The 16,831-nt window shown below is 40.0% G+C and overlaps 1 protein-coding gene across 3 annotated transcripts in view; it reads right to left on the bottom strand.

The window, feature by feature from the left end:
* ylpm1 (YLP motif containing 1) overlaps positions 1-16,831 on the bottom strand; it is a 35,240-nt gene that overhangs the window by 16,918 nt on the left and 1,491 nt on the right. The window contains exons 2-12 of one of the 3 annotated variants that reach the window (XM_037685841.1): positions 13,816-14,037; positions 13,681-13,719; positions 12,234-12,422; positions 11,655-12,115; positions 8,392-11,514; positions 7,178-7,234; positions 1,251-1,371; positions 927-1,050; positions 731-820; positions 468-645; positions 123-247 (exon numbers count right to left, since the gene is read on the bottom strand). In XM_037685841.1, the coding sequence (XP_037541769.1) occupies positions 123-247; positions 468-645; positions 731-820; positions 927-1,050; positions 1,251-1,371; positions 7,178-7,234; positions 8,392-11,514; positions 11,655-12,115; positions 12,234-12,422; positions 13,681-13,719; positions 13,816-14,037 (4,729 nt within the window). Of the gene's footprint in view, positions 1-122; positions 248-467; positions 646-730; positions 821-926; positions 1,051-1,250; positions 1,372-7,177; positions 7,235-8,391; positions 11,515-11,654; positions 12,116-12,233; positions 12,423-13,680; positions 13,720-13,806; positions 14,038-16,831 lie in introns of all 3 variants that reach the window. The other 2 variants (XM_037685842.1, XM_037685843.1) reach the window with 2 other exon arrangements.

Below are 16,831 nucleotides of genomic sequence, written 5' to 3'. Positions count from 1 at the left end.
AGCTCAAATATTTCCATAAAATCTTTAATTTTCTGTTAATACCTTTTTTGGCTTCATGTCACCCAATATTAACAGAAGGCCAGTTAACATAGTGAAAGGTGAACTGTAGCGCTCAGAACCACCTCGATCAAGTCCGGGGCGTTCATAGGAAGGTCTGTCGTAGCCAGGTCGTACATAACGTTCATCTGCATCACGACTGCCACTTCGCTCCTTGTCTCTGTCCCTGAATCCTGATCGCAGTGGAGACCTACAGAAAGCAGGAAATTAAACTTTATTACCTTAAAATATTTTTTAATAGAAACCAAAAAGCTCATTCGCAATTTCTAACCAACTGTCAATCATCCAATCAACTTTATTTATATCCATAGGTAGATTTGATTGTGATTTAGTTCTTTCTTCAACCAAGCAAGGAGCGCTTGAATAAAGCATCAAAAAACTTAAGCAAACTCACAAAGGAAACGTCTTACCTGTCATCTCTTTCTCGTGAATGATAATGCTCCCTCTCGTATCTGTCTCTTTCATATTCAGGAGGCTTTTCTCTGTACAACTCCCTTTCTCTGCTGTACTCCCGACGATCCAAATAGGGGTCCGATCGTCTTTCATAATAAGGGTCTCTGTTGTAAGGATCCCTGAGAGCCAGCATGTCTAGTTTTTTAAAAAGAGACAAAAAAGACTATGTTTACAGAAATGCAAGAGTATAACGAGCAGAAAAACAAAATGTGATACCTACCTGTGTCATAGCCTCTGTCTGATGGCAATGGGTCAGGCCTCAACACTATTCTCTCACCGTAAGAGATGCGCTCCACAGTAGCCCCATGATCTGAAACATTTAAAGTCAGTCAGTACCTGTCAATGTCAATTTGATGAAGCACACCTGGGTCTTTTCTAAAAATAATAAAGAAGGCGTTCGGTTTTCCTGCTCATACCATGCCTATGTCCATAATCAACAGTCTTAGAAATCAACGGAGGGTTTGAAGCGAGAGATGAAGCAGATTTGCTTTCCCAAGATGCTTGATCAGTAGCAGTTGTTTGTGCTGCAGCACTTATACCCTGGTAAGGACAAATATAAAAAATTGTTTGTGTAATATCCAACAATGAAAACATTACAACTAAAAATCAGCCAAAGAACTGTTCACAACTTGTAGGGAAATTAACTGTAGCCCATACTGATGTTTGCTTCAATTAATGTGATCTTCCTAAAAAAATGCATTTGTGTTATTAAGAGTTAAATGAATATCCACAGTTATTACCTTCAGAGCATTCCTGACATCTGGTGGGATCTCTAAACCCAGGAGACCTACAGGGAGCTCTGGCAGAGTTTCACCGGGTTTAGTTGGCAGTTCAGCAGTAGGGGTTGTCTGTTGCAATTCCCTTGAAGCACAAAACAATGTTAACTTAAACTAAATGAAAGTTTCCCAAACTACTTTAGAGTATAACAAAACACTCAACTCACAACGGGGGACAAGACGCTGTAGGTGTTCACAACAAAAAAAAAAAAAAGGACAGGACAAGATTTGACCAATATTTGAAAAAAATAAAAAAAATAAAAAAACATTTGCCACAAACTTGACTGGCATCTCTGTCTGGTTTTTCACCAACCTCTTCAGACCTTAGTACGGTGCTTCTGCTATACAGAACCTAACTTCCCATTGAAGTTGGTTTAAGTATTTGAACTCAGGGCATTTCAATACAATTTCTCAAGAAGCCACACTTAAAAACATGACCAACAGCTAACTTTCTCTTTTTCACTAGACTTCTTAAAAATGGTCATGCTCTTCAGATTTTCTAAATAACAAATATAGTCATAGAAATATGAAAATAACTTTTTATATATATAAATAAACTACAGTACTCTTACTTATTTCTTATGTTCTAATATTAATTGCTTTTTACTGATTTCTAATGAAAATATTTCCCCACAAACCATCAAAACTAAAAAAATAAATAAAACTTACCTCAAACAAAAAGCACTAACTGAAATTAAAACAGCTAAAAACATTTCACCATATACAGTGCCTTGCGAAAGTATTCAGCCCACTTGAACTTTTCAACCTTTTGCCACATTTCAGGCTTCAAACATAAAGATATAAAATTTTAATTTTTTGTGAAGAATCAACATTAAGTGGGACACAATCGTGAGGTGGAATGAAATTTATTGGATGTGTCAAACTTTTTTAACAAATAAAAAACTGAAAAGTGGGGCGTGCAATATTATTGGGCCCCTTTACTTTCAGTGCAGCAAACTCACTCCAGAAGTTCAGTGAGGATCTATGAATGATCCAATGTTGTCCCAAATGACTGTTGATGATAAATAGAATCCACCTGTGTGTAATCAAGTCTCCATATAAATGCACCTGCTCTGTGATAGTCTCAGGGTTCTGTTCAAAGCGCAGAGAGCATCATGAAGACCAAGGAACACACCAGGCAGGTCCGAGATACTGTTGTGGAGAAGTTTAAAGCCGGATTTGGATACAAAAAGATTTCCCAAGGTTTAAACATCCCAAGGAGCACTGTGCAAGCAATCATATTGAAATGGAAGGAGTATCAGACCACTGCAAATCTACCAAGACCCGGCCGTCCCTCTAAACTTTCAACTCAAGCAAGGAGAAGACTGATCAGAGATGCAGCCAAGAGGCCCATGATCACTCTGGATGAACTGCAGAGATCTACAGCTGAGGTGGGAGAGTCTGTCCATAGGACAACAATCAGTCATACACTGCACAAATCTGGCCTTTATGGAAGAGTGGCAAGAAGAAAGACATTTCTCAAAGATATCCATAAAAAGTGTTGTTTAAAGTTTGCCACAAACACCTGGGAGACACCAAACATGTGGAAGAAGGTGCTCTGGTCAGAGGAAACCAAAATCCAACTGTTTGGCCACAATGCAAAACAATATGTTTGGTGTAAAAGCAACAAAGCTCATCACCCTGAACACACCATCTCCACTGTCAAACATGGTGGTGGCAGCATCATGGTTTGGGCCTGCTTTTCGTCAGCAGGGACAGGGAAGATGGTCAGAATTGATGGGGCCAAATACAGGACCATTCTGGAAGAAAACCTGTTTGAGTCTGCAAGAGACCTGAGACTGGGACAGAGATTTATCTTCCAACAAGACAATGATCCAAAACATAAAGCTACATCTACAATGGAATGGTTCACAAATAAACGTATCCAGGTGTTGGAATGGCCAAGTCAAAGTCCAGACCTGAATCCAATCGAGAATCTGTGGAAAGAGCTGAAGACTGCTGTTCACAAACGCTCTCCATCCAACCTCACTGAGCTCGAGCTGTTTTGCAAGAAAGAATGGGCAAGAATTTCAGTGTCTCCATGTGCAAAACTGATCGAGACAAACCCCAAGAGACTTGCAGCTGGAACTGCAGCAAAAGGCGGCGCTACAAAGTATTAACGCAAGAGGGCCGAATAATATTGCACGCCCCACTTTTCATTTTATTATTTGTTAAAAAAGTTTTGACACATCCAATAAATTTCATTCCACCTCACGATTGTGTCCCACTTGTTGTTGATTCTTCACAAAAAAAATTAATTTTATATCTTTATGTTTGAAGCCTGAAATGTGGCAAAAGGTTGAAAAGTTCAAGGGGGCCGAATATTTTCACAAGGCACTGTATAAAACAAATATATGGATTGAATAAATGCAGACACTGTAGCTGCAATGTTGCAGTGTCTGAGTTGAAAAACTAAGGACTGACTAAAGTTATTAGAATAAAACTTTTGTGTTTTTTAATTTATTTATTTAATCACAGAGAAAAGTGGCTTACACTAATGAACAGTTATTTAAACAGCTTGCGTGGAGAGCAGGAGGGAGGCAATCTCAGTGAACAGAATGGTCAGATTTTATTTTTTTTCTTTGTTTGATCAGTTTTATCCCCCTCAACTCAAAAAGGAACATTAAGAGGTTCAAACTCAAACTTCTCATCTTTAAACTTGACAAATTAATTGTGAACTTGGCAATGAGTCTGTTCTGTTTTAAAACAAGTGTGCATCCTCAGAGACGTTTCCAGCGTGAAGCTGCAGCCTTCAACAATAGGACTAAAAGCTTCAATATGGTGAATGCTGGTGCTAGTGCCTGACATGCTTGTTCAAACTGCTGCCATACAATCTATTCTAGGTAAATGTTTCACAATTACCATAATTGCCTTTCTCACACTTGGATTCAGTGGCTTATACAGAAGAGTGGCTAATGTATGTACTATTTATTTATTTTTATTTGACAGGCTGCTAAGCTTCCTGCTGCCGAATAACATTTTCCTTTGACACAGCTCAGCCCTCAAATAGCTGCCAATCACACTCCTCTTAGTTTCTGTGACACAGACCAAATGCCACAGGTACTCATGACATACACTTCTCGCTCGTGGTTCCAATTTTGCTACTAAATACCCATAATCCCATTGGGCAATGGCCATGTGACCAGGAGTCCACCTAATGACCAATGCGGTACCGAACTCTCATTGAGCACGAGACCAGTCCCCAACAGACGTGCATTGATCAGATTTCCTGTTTAAAAATCTGCTGGCTCCTTAAATATTATTATTAACTGACTTTTTATATACGTGAATGTTTTCTGTGCAGTTCTCTGAGATTACCTCTGTTGTGACTTTGCAATATATAAATAAACTGAATAATGAAGTAAATAATAAAGTAAAAAAAAAACAACAACAAATAAAACAACAACCTGAAACTGTAAGGGGAGGAGACCTGTGTTAACTCAACCACTGCAGCTGGGTGTGTGTGTGTGTGTGTTGGGGGGGGGGGTCCACCGTGCAGATTACGACTGAAACGCAGATGGAAAAAGGACAAACTGCAGGCTACTTTTCAGATTTTAAAAGACTGTTGGCGTCTCTACCAGAGCACGGTTAAAGAAGCAAAAAGGGAATATTTGGCTAGTGTTATTTCTTCAAACAGCCATAACCCACGTGTTTTATTTGACACCATTGACTCTGTGCTTAATATTCCACAAAATGCCTGTTTGGAAGCTTCTCCTGGCATGTGTGAAAATTTTCTGCGTTTCTTTATTGAAAAGGTTGGTAGTACCAGGGCTCTTATTACAGCTCCTGACTCTGACCCCTCAGTTTCAGTCCCTTGCTCTGCTGTTTTTAATCAGTTTGAGCTTGTGACTGTTTCACTTTTAGAGGACGTAGTTGGCCGCATTAAGCCATCAGGTTCCCCATGTGATCCTGTCCCTCCACGACTTTTTAAAGATATTTTATCTAGTATAGGGCTGCCTGTTCTTGCAATTTTAAATGGCAGTCTGTCCTTAGGTGTGGTCCCTGCTAGTTTTAAACATGCAGTGGTGCAGCCCCTGCTTAAAAAACCTGGCCTTGATCCAACTGTTCTGGCTAATTATCGGCCTATTTCAAAGCTGCCTTTTCTTTCTAAGGTTTTAGAGAAACTTGTATACTGTCAGCTGACACAGTTTTTAAATGACAATGGCATTCTGGAGGTTTTCCAGTCAGGTTTTAAAACTCTCCACAGTACAGAATCTGCTTTAATTAGAGTTTTTAACGACATCCTTCTTGATTGTGATTCTGGTAATCATGTTGTTCTGATTTTACTTGACCTAACTGCTGCTTTTGATACAGTGGACCACAACATTTTAATATCGCGATTACGACATATTGTTGGTATTGATGGCACTGTTCTTAAATGGTTTAAGTCTTACTTGGAGGAGAGAACATTTTCAGTGAAAATTAATGACTCTGAATCATCTTCAGTTCCAATGCAATATGGTGTCCCGCAGGGCTCAATTCTGGGCCCTATGCTCTTCTCGTTGTACTTACTGCCTCTGGGTTCTATCCTTAGGAAACATGGGATTTCATTCCATTGTTACGCTGATGATTGTCAGATTTATTTACCCCTAAAGCAGAAGGATGGACATACGTTCACACATCTCCTGGAATGTCTAGGAGATATTAAAGCTTGGTTGGCCTTGAACTTTTTAAATTTTAATGAAAACAAAACCGAGGTGATGGTGTTTGGACCCAGTGGCTCCTGTGAGTCCTCCTCTATTGACCTGGGACCCTTGGAGAAATATTTTAAACCTGTTATTACAGATCTTGGTTTTAAGGTGGACAGTGATTTTAAATTGGACAGCCAAATCAAAGCCGTGGTTAAGTCCAGCTTTTATCATTTAAGGCGATTGGCGTCAGTGAAGTCTTTTCTTTCCAGGCAGCATTTTGAAATGGTGATCCACGCTTTTATTTCGACTCGATTGGATTACTGTAATGCACTTTATCTGGGAGTCAGTCAGTTGCTGCTCTCACGTCTGCAGCTGGTTCAGAATGCTGCTGCACGACTTTTAACAGGAACTCGAAAGAGGGAACATGTGACCCCTGTCCTGGCTTCACTTCACTGGCTGCCTGTATATTTTAGGATTCATTTTAAAATGCTCATGTTTGTTTTTAAATCACTGCATAATCTTGCCCCGGCTTACCTCTCTGAGCTTCTTCATCCCTACATACCCTATCGGTCTCTCAGGTCAGCAGATCAGCTGCTCTTGGAGGTACCAAGAACAAGAAGGAAGCTCAGAGGGGACAGGGCTTTCTCTGTCATGGGCCCTAAGTTATGGAACGACTTGCCTTTGCAGGTCAGAGAGTCCCCTTCACTGTCCATTTTTAAAGTTCGTCTTAAAACTCATTTATTCTACTTGGCTTTTAACACCAGCGGGATCTAGTTTTTTAAATTTTGTATGCTTTTAAAATGTATGTTTTTAACACCAGCAGGGTCTAGTTTTAAATTGTATGTTTTATGTTTTTAAACTGTTTTTATTTTCATTTTTATTATGTTGTGTTTTAATGTACAGCACTTTGTGTCAGCTATGGTTGTTTTAAGGTGCTTTATAAATAAAGTTGGTATGGTATGGTATGAAAGCCCATATGGCCAAAATATAAAAAAAATCGCCAAGGCAACACCCATCCATCAATCCATCCATCCAGGAACGTAGTCTGCCACCTCGGACTATGAGGGAACAGTTTCACTTCTACTCAAGTGGAAAATTCCATCAGACTTTTTTTTAATCAGCTATGTTAAAGGAATTGTTTAGAAAAATAAATAAATACAAAATTACGTACCTAGCCTGTTTTGTGTACCGGCATGTTATTGGTACATATTCAAATAAAAGTTTTAAAAAATATTTTTCTGTAAGGTAAATATCACTCACTGCGAGAGAGAATGGAAGGGGGTGTTCCCCCTCTCCCCGTGAGTCATGACTCGTGTCCTGCGGAGCAGAAGTCGTCAAATTTATTTATAAAGCACATTTGGAAAACAGCAACTGTTACCAAAACCAAAATGTGCTTAACGATAAAAATCAATGGCAGTAATTTAATGAGCATTTATCGTACTGTACTATTTTACCGGGTACTGCTGGTCACATGACCTGAGGAAGGGATTGTGGGTAAAATGTACCTGTATGTTAATTTTTTAATAATTTCAGTTATGTAGGTGTTTAGCTCTGTTCTCTCCAGTGATTACCAGCAGTGTGTTCTTAAGACTAGTTTTTGTGTTCATTCTGTAGGTTGAATGGTTATTTACCATAGTAGATTCCCAGTAACCATGAGCCAGAGAGCGTTTCATCATGAAGTCCCCTGTGAGATTACCAGTCTGTGTGTGTTGAAGGCAAACAACTATGAAAAGCCATCTAGTGGCTCATCCTTGTATTACAATAAGAGCTGTGTAGTTTCTGATATAAATTGTGGACACCTGCAACTTATACACCAGCGCATCTTATTTATGTACAAAACTGTGTTTTATTTTAAATTTAGTTTGAGCCCCTTAACAATTATAGTGCATACCAGATTTTAATGTTTCCAGGTCCTGCAAAGCATATTACAGACTTTTTTATTCATTCATAAAGAATGAATACAAAATGAAGTCTTTCAGATGAAAGAAGAACCGTTTCTACAATTTTGTTAAATCGTCCAGAGGACCTGACCTAAATTTCTTAGATTTTTCTACCTGGATCATTGAGCATGCATCCAGATGTCATTCATATAGTGTTATCAATTATATATCTTACACACACTATATGAAGCACTTGTATTCTTACTCCTACACCTATACAAAGTCTTGTCCAAGGACACTTTGCAAGGGCTGAGAATTAAGTCCCACAACCCTCTAGTTAGAAGACAACCACCAAATCCCCTGCCTGGGCCAAGCTGCCAAATCAATGGATCAAGTGTTGAAGTGTATCTTCAAAAATAATTTTACTGGTAATGGTTTTGCAAGTGTTTTCAATTTAATGAAAATCTTGTGACCTTTTGATCTCATAAGATTTCATTCATTACACCCCATTATGAAAATAAAGTGTTGCTTCATGCAAAAAAAATAATATTGCCACATATTGCATTAATTTATAACAAAAAAGGAAGAAATTACCTTATTTGTTTAAGCTCTTGAGCAGCTTTTAAGATAATCTCATGCTGACGTTGAGAGAGTGCAAGTACATTTGCCTTGCTTGTTCCTTGGGTTTCTGTCTCAGCTGAGCTTCCAGGCACGTCTGAAGTAGATCCAACAGTGTGTGGAGGCATATCCACTAATGAATCTTCTTGACGTTCATCATAGTGAGGTCTACGATCGTCATAGTTAAGATAACCTCTCTCAGGTGGTGGAGAAAGCCTATCCAAGTTTGACAACTGTCTATATGGCGACTCATCCCTGTACTCGCGAATTCTAAGCTCTCCACTTGACCTGGCGGTGTCATCATATGGATATGGGCGATCTCTCTCCGTTTCCTGATGCCAACGTTCATCTCTGACATGTTCTGGTGGTAGCATGCGGGGAGGATAGTCTTCCTCAGGAAGCACTCGCTCTCTGTCCCACACAGATTCATAGGGTGATTTGTGGCGAAAGTCATCAGGAGGACGATCTTCAATTGAACGTAAACGGTATGCATCTCTCCCATGTTCATAATCCACAGTGTAACCCTCAGTGTACTCTTCTTCATATCTGTCATGTTCTAGACCTGGACGCCACATTCCCCTTGCCATCCCTCGTCCCACAGGTCTTCTCCTTATTCCTCCTCTATCCATCATTTCATGTGAATGCAATGGAGGATCTCTCCCTGGTGGTGGACACCATCCTTCCTCCCCTGCTTCATCATACAATGGTTCTTCCATCAGTTCATGAGGTGCTGGCGGTACACATCGCCTGCCTCTTTCTATTTCAGGATGCAATGGATGGCCATATGGGTCATTGTCATTGTACACTGAAGGATCCAAGTCCATATCATCAGACTCCATCTCATGGCCTAATGGCTCAAGGTCTGTTTTCCCATGTAGTGGGTGAGGTGGGCGTCCTCGTCCTGGAGGCATATAACCAGGGTGACCCAGAGGGGGACGACCCCGACCAGGTGGAAACGGGGGTCTCATACCTCTCATCGGAGGTCCCCATTCTTCCCAGCAATGGTAGCTATCTTCATAGAATTCAGCTGACTCAGTGTCTTCCCAGGACCTCTCCATTGGGTCCCCTCTCCCCATTGGTGGACCTCCTCTCCCCATTGGTGGACCTCCTCTCCACATAGGTGGTCCCCCTCTGCCCATTGGTGGTCCCCCTCTTCCCATGGGTAGTCCCCCTCTGCCCATTGGTGGTCCCCCTCTGCCCATGGGAGGCCCTCCTCTGCCCATGGGAGGCCCTCCTCTGCCCATGGGAGGCCCTCCTCTGCCCATGGGAGGCCCTCCTCTGCCCATGGGAGGCCCTCCTCTGCCCATGGGAGGCCCTTCTCTGCCCATGGGAGGCCCTCCTCTTCCCATGGGAGGCCCTCCTCTTCCCATGGGAGGTCCTCCTCTTCCCATCGGAGGCCCACCTCTACCCCTTAAAGGTCTGCCTCTCATTGGAGGTCTACCTCGTCCCATTTGGGGTCCTATTGGTTCTTCAAAATATTCGTCCTCTTGAAAGTAATGTTCTTCTGGCACCCATGTTTCTTCAGGAGGCACCCCTGATTCATCACCACCAAATTCTTCATTTGAAGAATCTTGCCACTGATAGTTTTCTTGCTCCCCTTGGACCTCCATGTTCTCTCGAGGTGGCATGTATTCATATGGCATTTCTCCCATCTGCTCTCCAGCTTGCATGGAATTTGGTCCCTTAAACTGTCCAGGCTCTGTCTGGCCAAGCCCATGCATTGGGGGCTGGCCTAGTCCCCTACCAATAGGGGAATTTAGAGGCTCTGGGTTTGATAGCATTTTTTCAGAACCTTGTGGCTCTTGTTTATTTTCTGAAGTGTGTTGAATCTGTGGTGGATTACTGTTTGTCAATTGTCCAACTGCTTTAAAAGAATCTTTTGCAGGACTTTTTGACACTGGACCAAAATCAGTAGTTACAGAAGGCTCACTACTAATAAGTTCATCCTTTCCACTATCATTTTTGTCATCTGTATTTTGAGGCTCAGTGCTAGTAGAAAGTGTTTGAGGAATGGGATCGTTTTGAACAAAAAAGTCTTCAGCTCCAAGCAAGCTGTCATCTGCCAAGTTTTCAACAGAGGCTTTAACCGGTTTTGTTATTTTTTTGTCTTTTTCCAATTGTGGCTGATCAGATGGTTTTATTGGAGTCTTAGAATTCATACTGGAAACTTGCTTAATGGTTGTCTCCGACTTGGGCTGGGGACCATGCTGCTGTTTTTGCTGAAGTACTTGTGGGGATTCCAAACAAGCCGAAGGGCTGAGGGGCCTTGAGGATTCAAACCTGGGTTGCAGTCCAAATCGAGGTTGGTCAAATCTGGAAGGGGCAAAACGCGGTTGGTCAAACTTGGATAGCCCATCAAAGCGTGTTTGTGGTGAATCAAATCTGGGTGGCCCATCAAAGTGTTGTTGTTCTTTGTCTTTGTCAGAGTGTGGCTGATCAGGTGGTTTTGATGGAGTCTTGGAATCCATACTGACAGGTTGCTCAGTGGCTGTCTCTGACTTTGATTGGGGACCTTGCAGCTGTTTCTGCTGAAATGCTGGTGGAGAATCTAGACGAGCTGAAGGGCCGAGAGGCCTTGCTGATTCAAACTTGGACTGCTGCCCAAATCGAGGTTGGTCATATCTGGGAGGGGCATCAAAGCGCTGCCGTGGCTGGTCAAATCTGGGTGGCCTATTAAAGCGTGTTTGTGGTGGATTAAATCTGGGTGGCCCATCAAAGCGTTGTCGTAGATGGTCAAATGGAGGGGGACCATCAAAACGCTGCTGTGGTTGGTTAAACCTTTGAGAACTATCAAAATGTGGTGGAGGTTGGTTAAATCTTGGAGGAACATCAAATCTTGGTGGTGGCTTGTCAAAACTTGGGGGACCATCAAAACCTGGTGGTGGCTTGTCAAACCTTGGAGGGCCATCAAAACTAGGTGGTGGCTTGTCAAAACTTGGGGGACCATCAAAACTAGGTGGTGGCTTGTCAAAACTTGGGGGACCATCAAAACTAGGTGGTGGCTTGTCAAACCTTGGAGGACCATCAAAACTAGGTGGTGGATTGTCAAACCTTGGAGGACCATCAAGACCTGGTAGTGGGGGGTTGAATATGGTTTGTCTGGAATCAGCAAAAACACAGAAAATGTCAAATTAGCATTAATAAAGCAAACATTTGTATATTTATTTTGCTTCAAAAAGGTCAATCCTACGTTTATTTAAATAATAAAGCACAAATGTTACAGAACAACTCTTACTGACCCTGGCTGTGTGGCATCACTGAAACTAGATGGCTGCCCAGGTGGGGGACCAGGAGGCTTCACTCCGACACCAGAAGAAACATTTCCTTGCAAAGTGGATCCAGCAGGTGATTCTTGACCTGGAGGTATTGTACCAACAGTAACTGGGGGATTCTGAATACCTGGATTTAAAGGTTGTTGATGGATTTCTTGTGCAGGGAATTGACCAATCTGTGCCATCATAGAAAACGGTACTATGGCAGTAAGAGTGGCCACTCTTTCTTGAAGATGGGCATTGGTAGCGTTCATCTGCTCTTGCCACTGCCTCCATTGGTGCTCATATTCCTGTAGTTGGTCTTTGTGTGGATAAGTCTGAAACTGCTCATACCATAAGGCAAAGGATGCAACCCAAGTTTGGAATAAAGAGTTGAACTGTTGCTGTTGCATTCCATAGTGTCTCAGCTGCAATTCAGCAGACATTGACTGCAACAAATGACAAAGTGAAAAAAGCTATTTTTTAGTATTTGATTTACTAAACAGAAATGAAACAGTGCAGTTAAACTGAAAAGGTGTCTTACTGCACTGTTGAACATTTATGTACCTGTAGGTCTGGAGGTTGTTTAATCAGTTGTTGGTATTGTTCAAGAACCTGCTGAAGCTTCTCGTGTTGTTGCATGAGAGCCTGGTATTGTAGACTTGCTCTCTGCTGCTGCACCTGCTGCCACTGAGCTGCTGCAGCTTGTAACTGCTGGAGACGGGCAGCTTCTTCAGAGTTTTGTGGGACATCCGGCTTTAAACAGAAACGAGCAAAGATTAGAACACATTTCTAAAGCATGGAGTTTTTAATTCTAGAAATTTTTTTAAACATTTGGAGAAAGCAAACTGTATGGTTGATATTTTTTTTTAGATGGACTCAATGTACTACTAAAACATTGAAATACAAACAAAACAAAACACTGCTTTAGTAAAATTTGAGCACTCCTAGTAGTATTTTAAAGGGTGGAGTCACACAACAGATGGATGAATAAGGTTGGGTGCTGTTCCCTAAAAAGGTAAAGACTTTCAAGACCATGATGTAGTTACCTTGTTTTCAATGATGGATCCCAAAGAGTAGTTGTTAGCAGAGATTGGAATAAATTATTTTAAGAGACAGCGTTCCCTTGCACTAAAGTATATTAAAAATCGTAAAGCTACTTGTTATTCTAACAAATTAGAATACTGAGATTGTGGACCATGACATGTCATTCACAACAACAATAATCTTAATAACATGCACATATAGGGGTGCAGATTTATTTATTTTAAAGAATCTACATTCTTAGACCTGGCGATTCTGAATCGTTTCTAAAGGCCCATAAATCGATTTTAAAATGCATTAAAGTTTTATCCCCGTTCAGCCGCCATAGAATTGGGCTATGTAGGCCACCGTACAGCAAGCTAGTTAGCCAGCTCTCTTTATCTGAATGGAGCCTGCTAGCATGGAGGACAACGCGATACAACGCGTCTCTTCGTCTTTAAAAATCATTTCAGATCCTACAATGTTCCGGGGGAAGACAGAGCTCAACAAGAACACGGTTGTTTACAAGAAGCGTAAAATAAAATTGCGGTACAGTATTTTGGAAATATGACAAAATGCGCGGAAGATGAAAGCGAAGCAGTGAACTCTGCAACAAACTTCCAGGATTCCCCAAAGACTTCCCACCCCATCTCCAAGAGCATTAACCAAAATATAATTTCATTTAGAGCAAATTTTAGATATTACATGAAGATTGAAGTTCATATTTTATTTCAAAGTGAATATATTAGTATAAATTTAATTGTTTGTAAGTGTCTCTTAAGGATAACAGCTATGACAATTTTGAAAACCAAAGTTTAAGTAAGTGCAACCTCTGGTTTACAAAGCCAATAAGAATTGATGAACATTGTTGAAAGCACCGAGTTGGGCACCCAACTCTATTCAAGACATGCCAGATATCACAAGAACAGAGGAAAAAAAAATCATGAAGATGGTGAAAATGACAACTAAATAAATGAATAGCCTGACTTACTGTTTCTTTAAATGTAGGTGGGTTTCCTACATTCTCACTCTGTAAATTTGTGCAAACAATATAAACACTTAGATAGTGGGACACATTTTTTGGTAAAAACTGACTTAATATTTTAGGAAACCTTACATGGCTTACAGGTGGTGGTGGAGGGGGCACAGAAGGTTCTTCTGTCGGAGGTGGAGGAGGTGGTGCGCTTTGTGGTGGTTCTGAGGGAGGAAGAGGAGGCTGAGCTATTTGACTCATGGGTGGAGGTGGTGGCATAGAAGCATCACCCAGGTCCTGATTCAGTTTGCCCTTCTCTTGCTTCAGTTTCTGTAGATTCTCAAGATGTTGCTTGTACCAAACGTGTTGCTGGTCCTGGTAGAAACAATCAAAACAACACAAGATAAAGCCCATTAAGATTGTACTTTTCCATTTCCATCGATCTTACACAATGTTCAAATGTTACAAAATGTTCAATCTAATGTAAAAAATATTGGTTATTTTTGATCAAGTTATGTATTTTACCCCCATATTAAAAAAGTTCCCAGAACCACTTTCCTCCACCTGCGTAATATCACTAAAGTTGGAAAGATCATGTCCAAAAATGATGCAGAAAAACAGGTCCATGCATTTATAACATCTAGACTGGACTATAGCAATTGTTTATTATCTGGGTGTCCAAAAAATTGGCCAGAGTTTTCATGAGAGTTTGTAGGGGAGATCATCTCTCTCCAGTTTTAGCTTCTCTCCATTGGCTCCCTGTCAAATTCAGAATAGAATTCAAAATCTTACTTCTAACCTACAAAGTCCTCAACAACCTAGCTCCATATTAGATTAGAAATCTTATTGTTCTATATTTTCCTAACAGAGCACTTCGTTCTCAGACTGTAGGTTTACTTGTGGTTCCTAGAGTTTCCAACAGTAGAATGGGAGGCAGAGCATTCAGTTATCAGACTCCTCTCTTGTGGAACCAACTTTCAGTTTCTGTCCATAAGCCTGAGACATTGTCCACTTTTAATATTAGGTTTAAGTATTTCCTTTTTGATAAATCCAATAGTTTAGGGGTGGTTTGAATTTGGGATAGCTCAGATAATCCTTTTAGTTATGCTGCTATAGGCTTAGACTGGAGGACAAATTGACCACATTTGCTCATTTCTGCTGCTGTCTTTACTTACTCTACTCTACCCGTTTGTATTTGTAATTATTTTTATCATTAACGTGTTTTTTTGTCTTTCCTCCAATAGAAAGTAAACCTGGACCTGTCATTCTGTGTTTCTTTCTCCTTCCTGTCCTCTCAAACCTCAGCTGGTGAAAGCAGATGACCACTTGTCCTGAGACTGGTTCTGCTGGAGGTTTCCTCTTGTTAAAAGGGAGTTTTTTCTTTCCACTGTTGTCAATGTGCTTGCTCAGGATGGGAGACTGTGACGAAGTGAAGACTCAATGAAATCTGCTGGCTTCCATAGATAGGTAACTTTTAATAATTGGCTTTTTTAATGTATGTGAATGTTTCTGTACAGTACACTGAGACAACTTTTGTTGTGACTTGGCATTATATAAATAAACTGAAATGACTTACACTCAGCTAATTAACTTAAGCTAATTAAAATTACTTGGTGAAGATGACATGTATAAAACTAAATTTAACATCACTGAAACATTGCATGCAATAATAAATACTAAAAACACAGTTTCTGTTAACGTTTTCCAGTTTTACACAGGAACCTTACTTTTTGTACTACTTGCCCAGTTTTTATACAACAAAATAATTGGGCTTCAAATTTCCAATTTTGTCATTTTTTAACCAACAAAGACAAACTATGAATGGGAGAATTCAAAGATAATTCATAAATTTCCTGAAAACTTCATCATCTATGATCATGCTTAATATTGACTCCCCACAAAGATGTGCCCTGTGCCAAGGACTTGGTCTCCTGCACATTAATTAGAGCAATGTTTTAAATTACCACTGAATTGTGATTGTTTGATAATCTATGCATAATTTTAAAAAGTTAATTTGTATTTATAAGCATTGTTCCCCATAGTATCTAATCTGAATGCAGCAAGCCCAGAGGGTCAAACTTGTTTTTATTTTTATGTTTGTAATGATAAATCAATTTTAAGTTAACCCCAAATTGTAAACCTAAATGCTGAAAAGTATGATCATATTTATCTCACACTGCAATTGAAAAAGCTGATAGTGCCACCCATTTTAGATACTTAAATAAATACAAAGCTATAAGCAAATTTAACTAAAACGCTACTCAGAGTATTGTTTTGATGACATTTCTAACCAACACATCTTTATGTGAACACTATTATTTTAACCTTTTGCACTTCATTTCACTTTGTATTGCATGGTTACTTTGGCTAAAACATAAAATCCTGATGGCTGTAATGGTTTATAAAATAGTATTAACATAAGCTGCTGTAAAATTTTGAAAATGAAGTAAAGATGACCGCAATCCATTTTGGTTTTAGCTGCATTCAGGCTAGAGTTAGCTCATCAGTGCTGTTGGACAGAATCATTATTTGTTCAGACTAAATTGTTTTTTGAATAAGCTATATATTACAACAAATATATTACCCATTTATAACTTGTACACAGAAACCTGCTTGAAAATGACCAAACTATCACTTTAAGAAAATCTTGAATTGCATTAACAGTTGTTGGATTAAACACAGTAAAAGCTGCAATATCCCTCATTTGTACTTACATTAATCAACATAAGTGTGTAGTTCTGAAAGCATAACTGAAGGTTTGCTGAAAAGGTTTACAACTCATGACAAAACACTGGTAACAGCTGCTGTTTAAAATGTGCTTTATAAACAAATTTGACTTGTTAAATAAATCAGGAAACTTGCATTTCTGTTTTGTAACACAACTTTTCTTTAATTAGTTTTCAAGGTTCTTTCACTTTTGACATACCGGGTACCTACATCTGTTAAAAGTTTGACTATGCATAAGTGATGTGAAATGTGTTATTATCAATGCATACACACACAACGACAAAATTTGTCCTCTGCATTTAACCCATCACGCATATGAGTTACACATACATTAAGTGGAGCAGCAGGCAGCTATTTACCATAAGCAATGTGGGAGCAGTTGGATTAGGTGTCTAGCCTAAGGAGTATGACTGGGTGATATGAACCAAAATTTATATCTCGA

This window comes from Nematolebias whitei, chromosome 12 (assembly GCF_014905685.2).
Source record: "Nematolebias whitei isolate Nwh7 chromosome 12, NemWhi1, whole genome shotgun sequence".
In the NCBI taxonomy this organism is placed as follows: Eukaryota; Metazoa; Chordata; class Actinopteri; order Cyprinodontiformes; family Rivulidae; genus Nematolebias; species Nematolebias whitei.
This window is presented reverse-complemented; position numbering and strand designations above follow the sequence as displayed.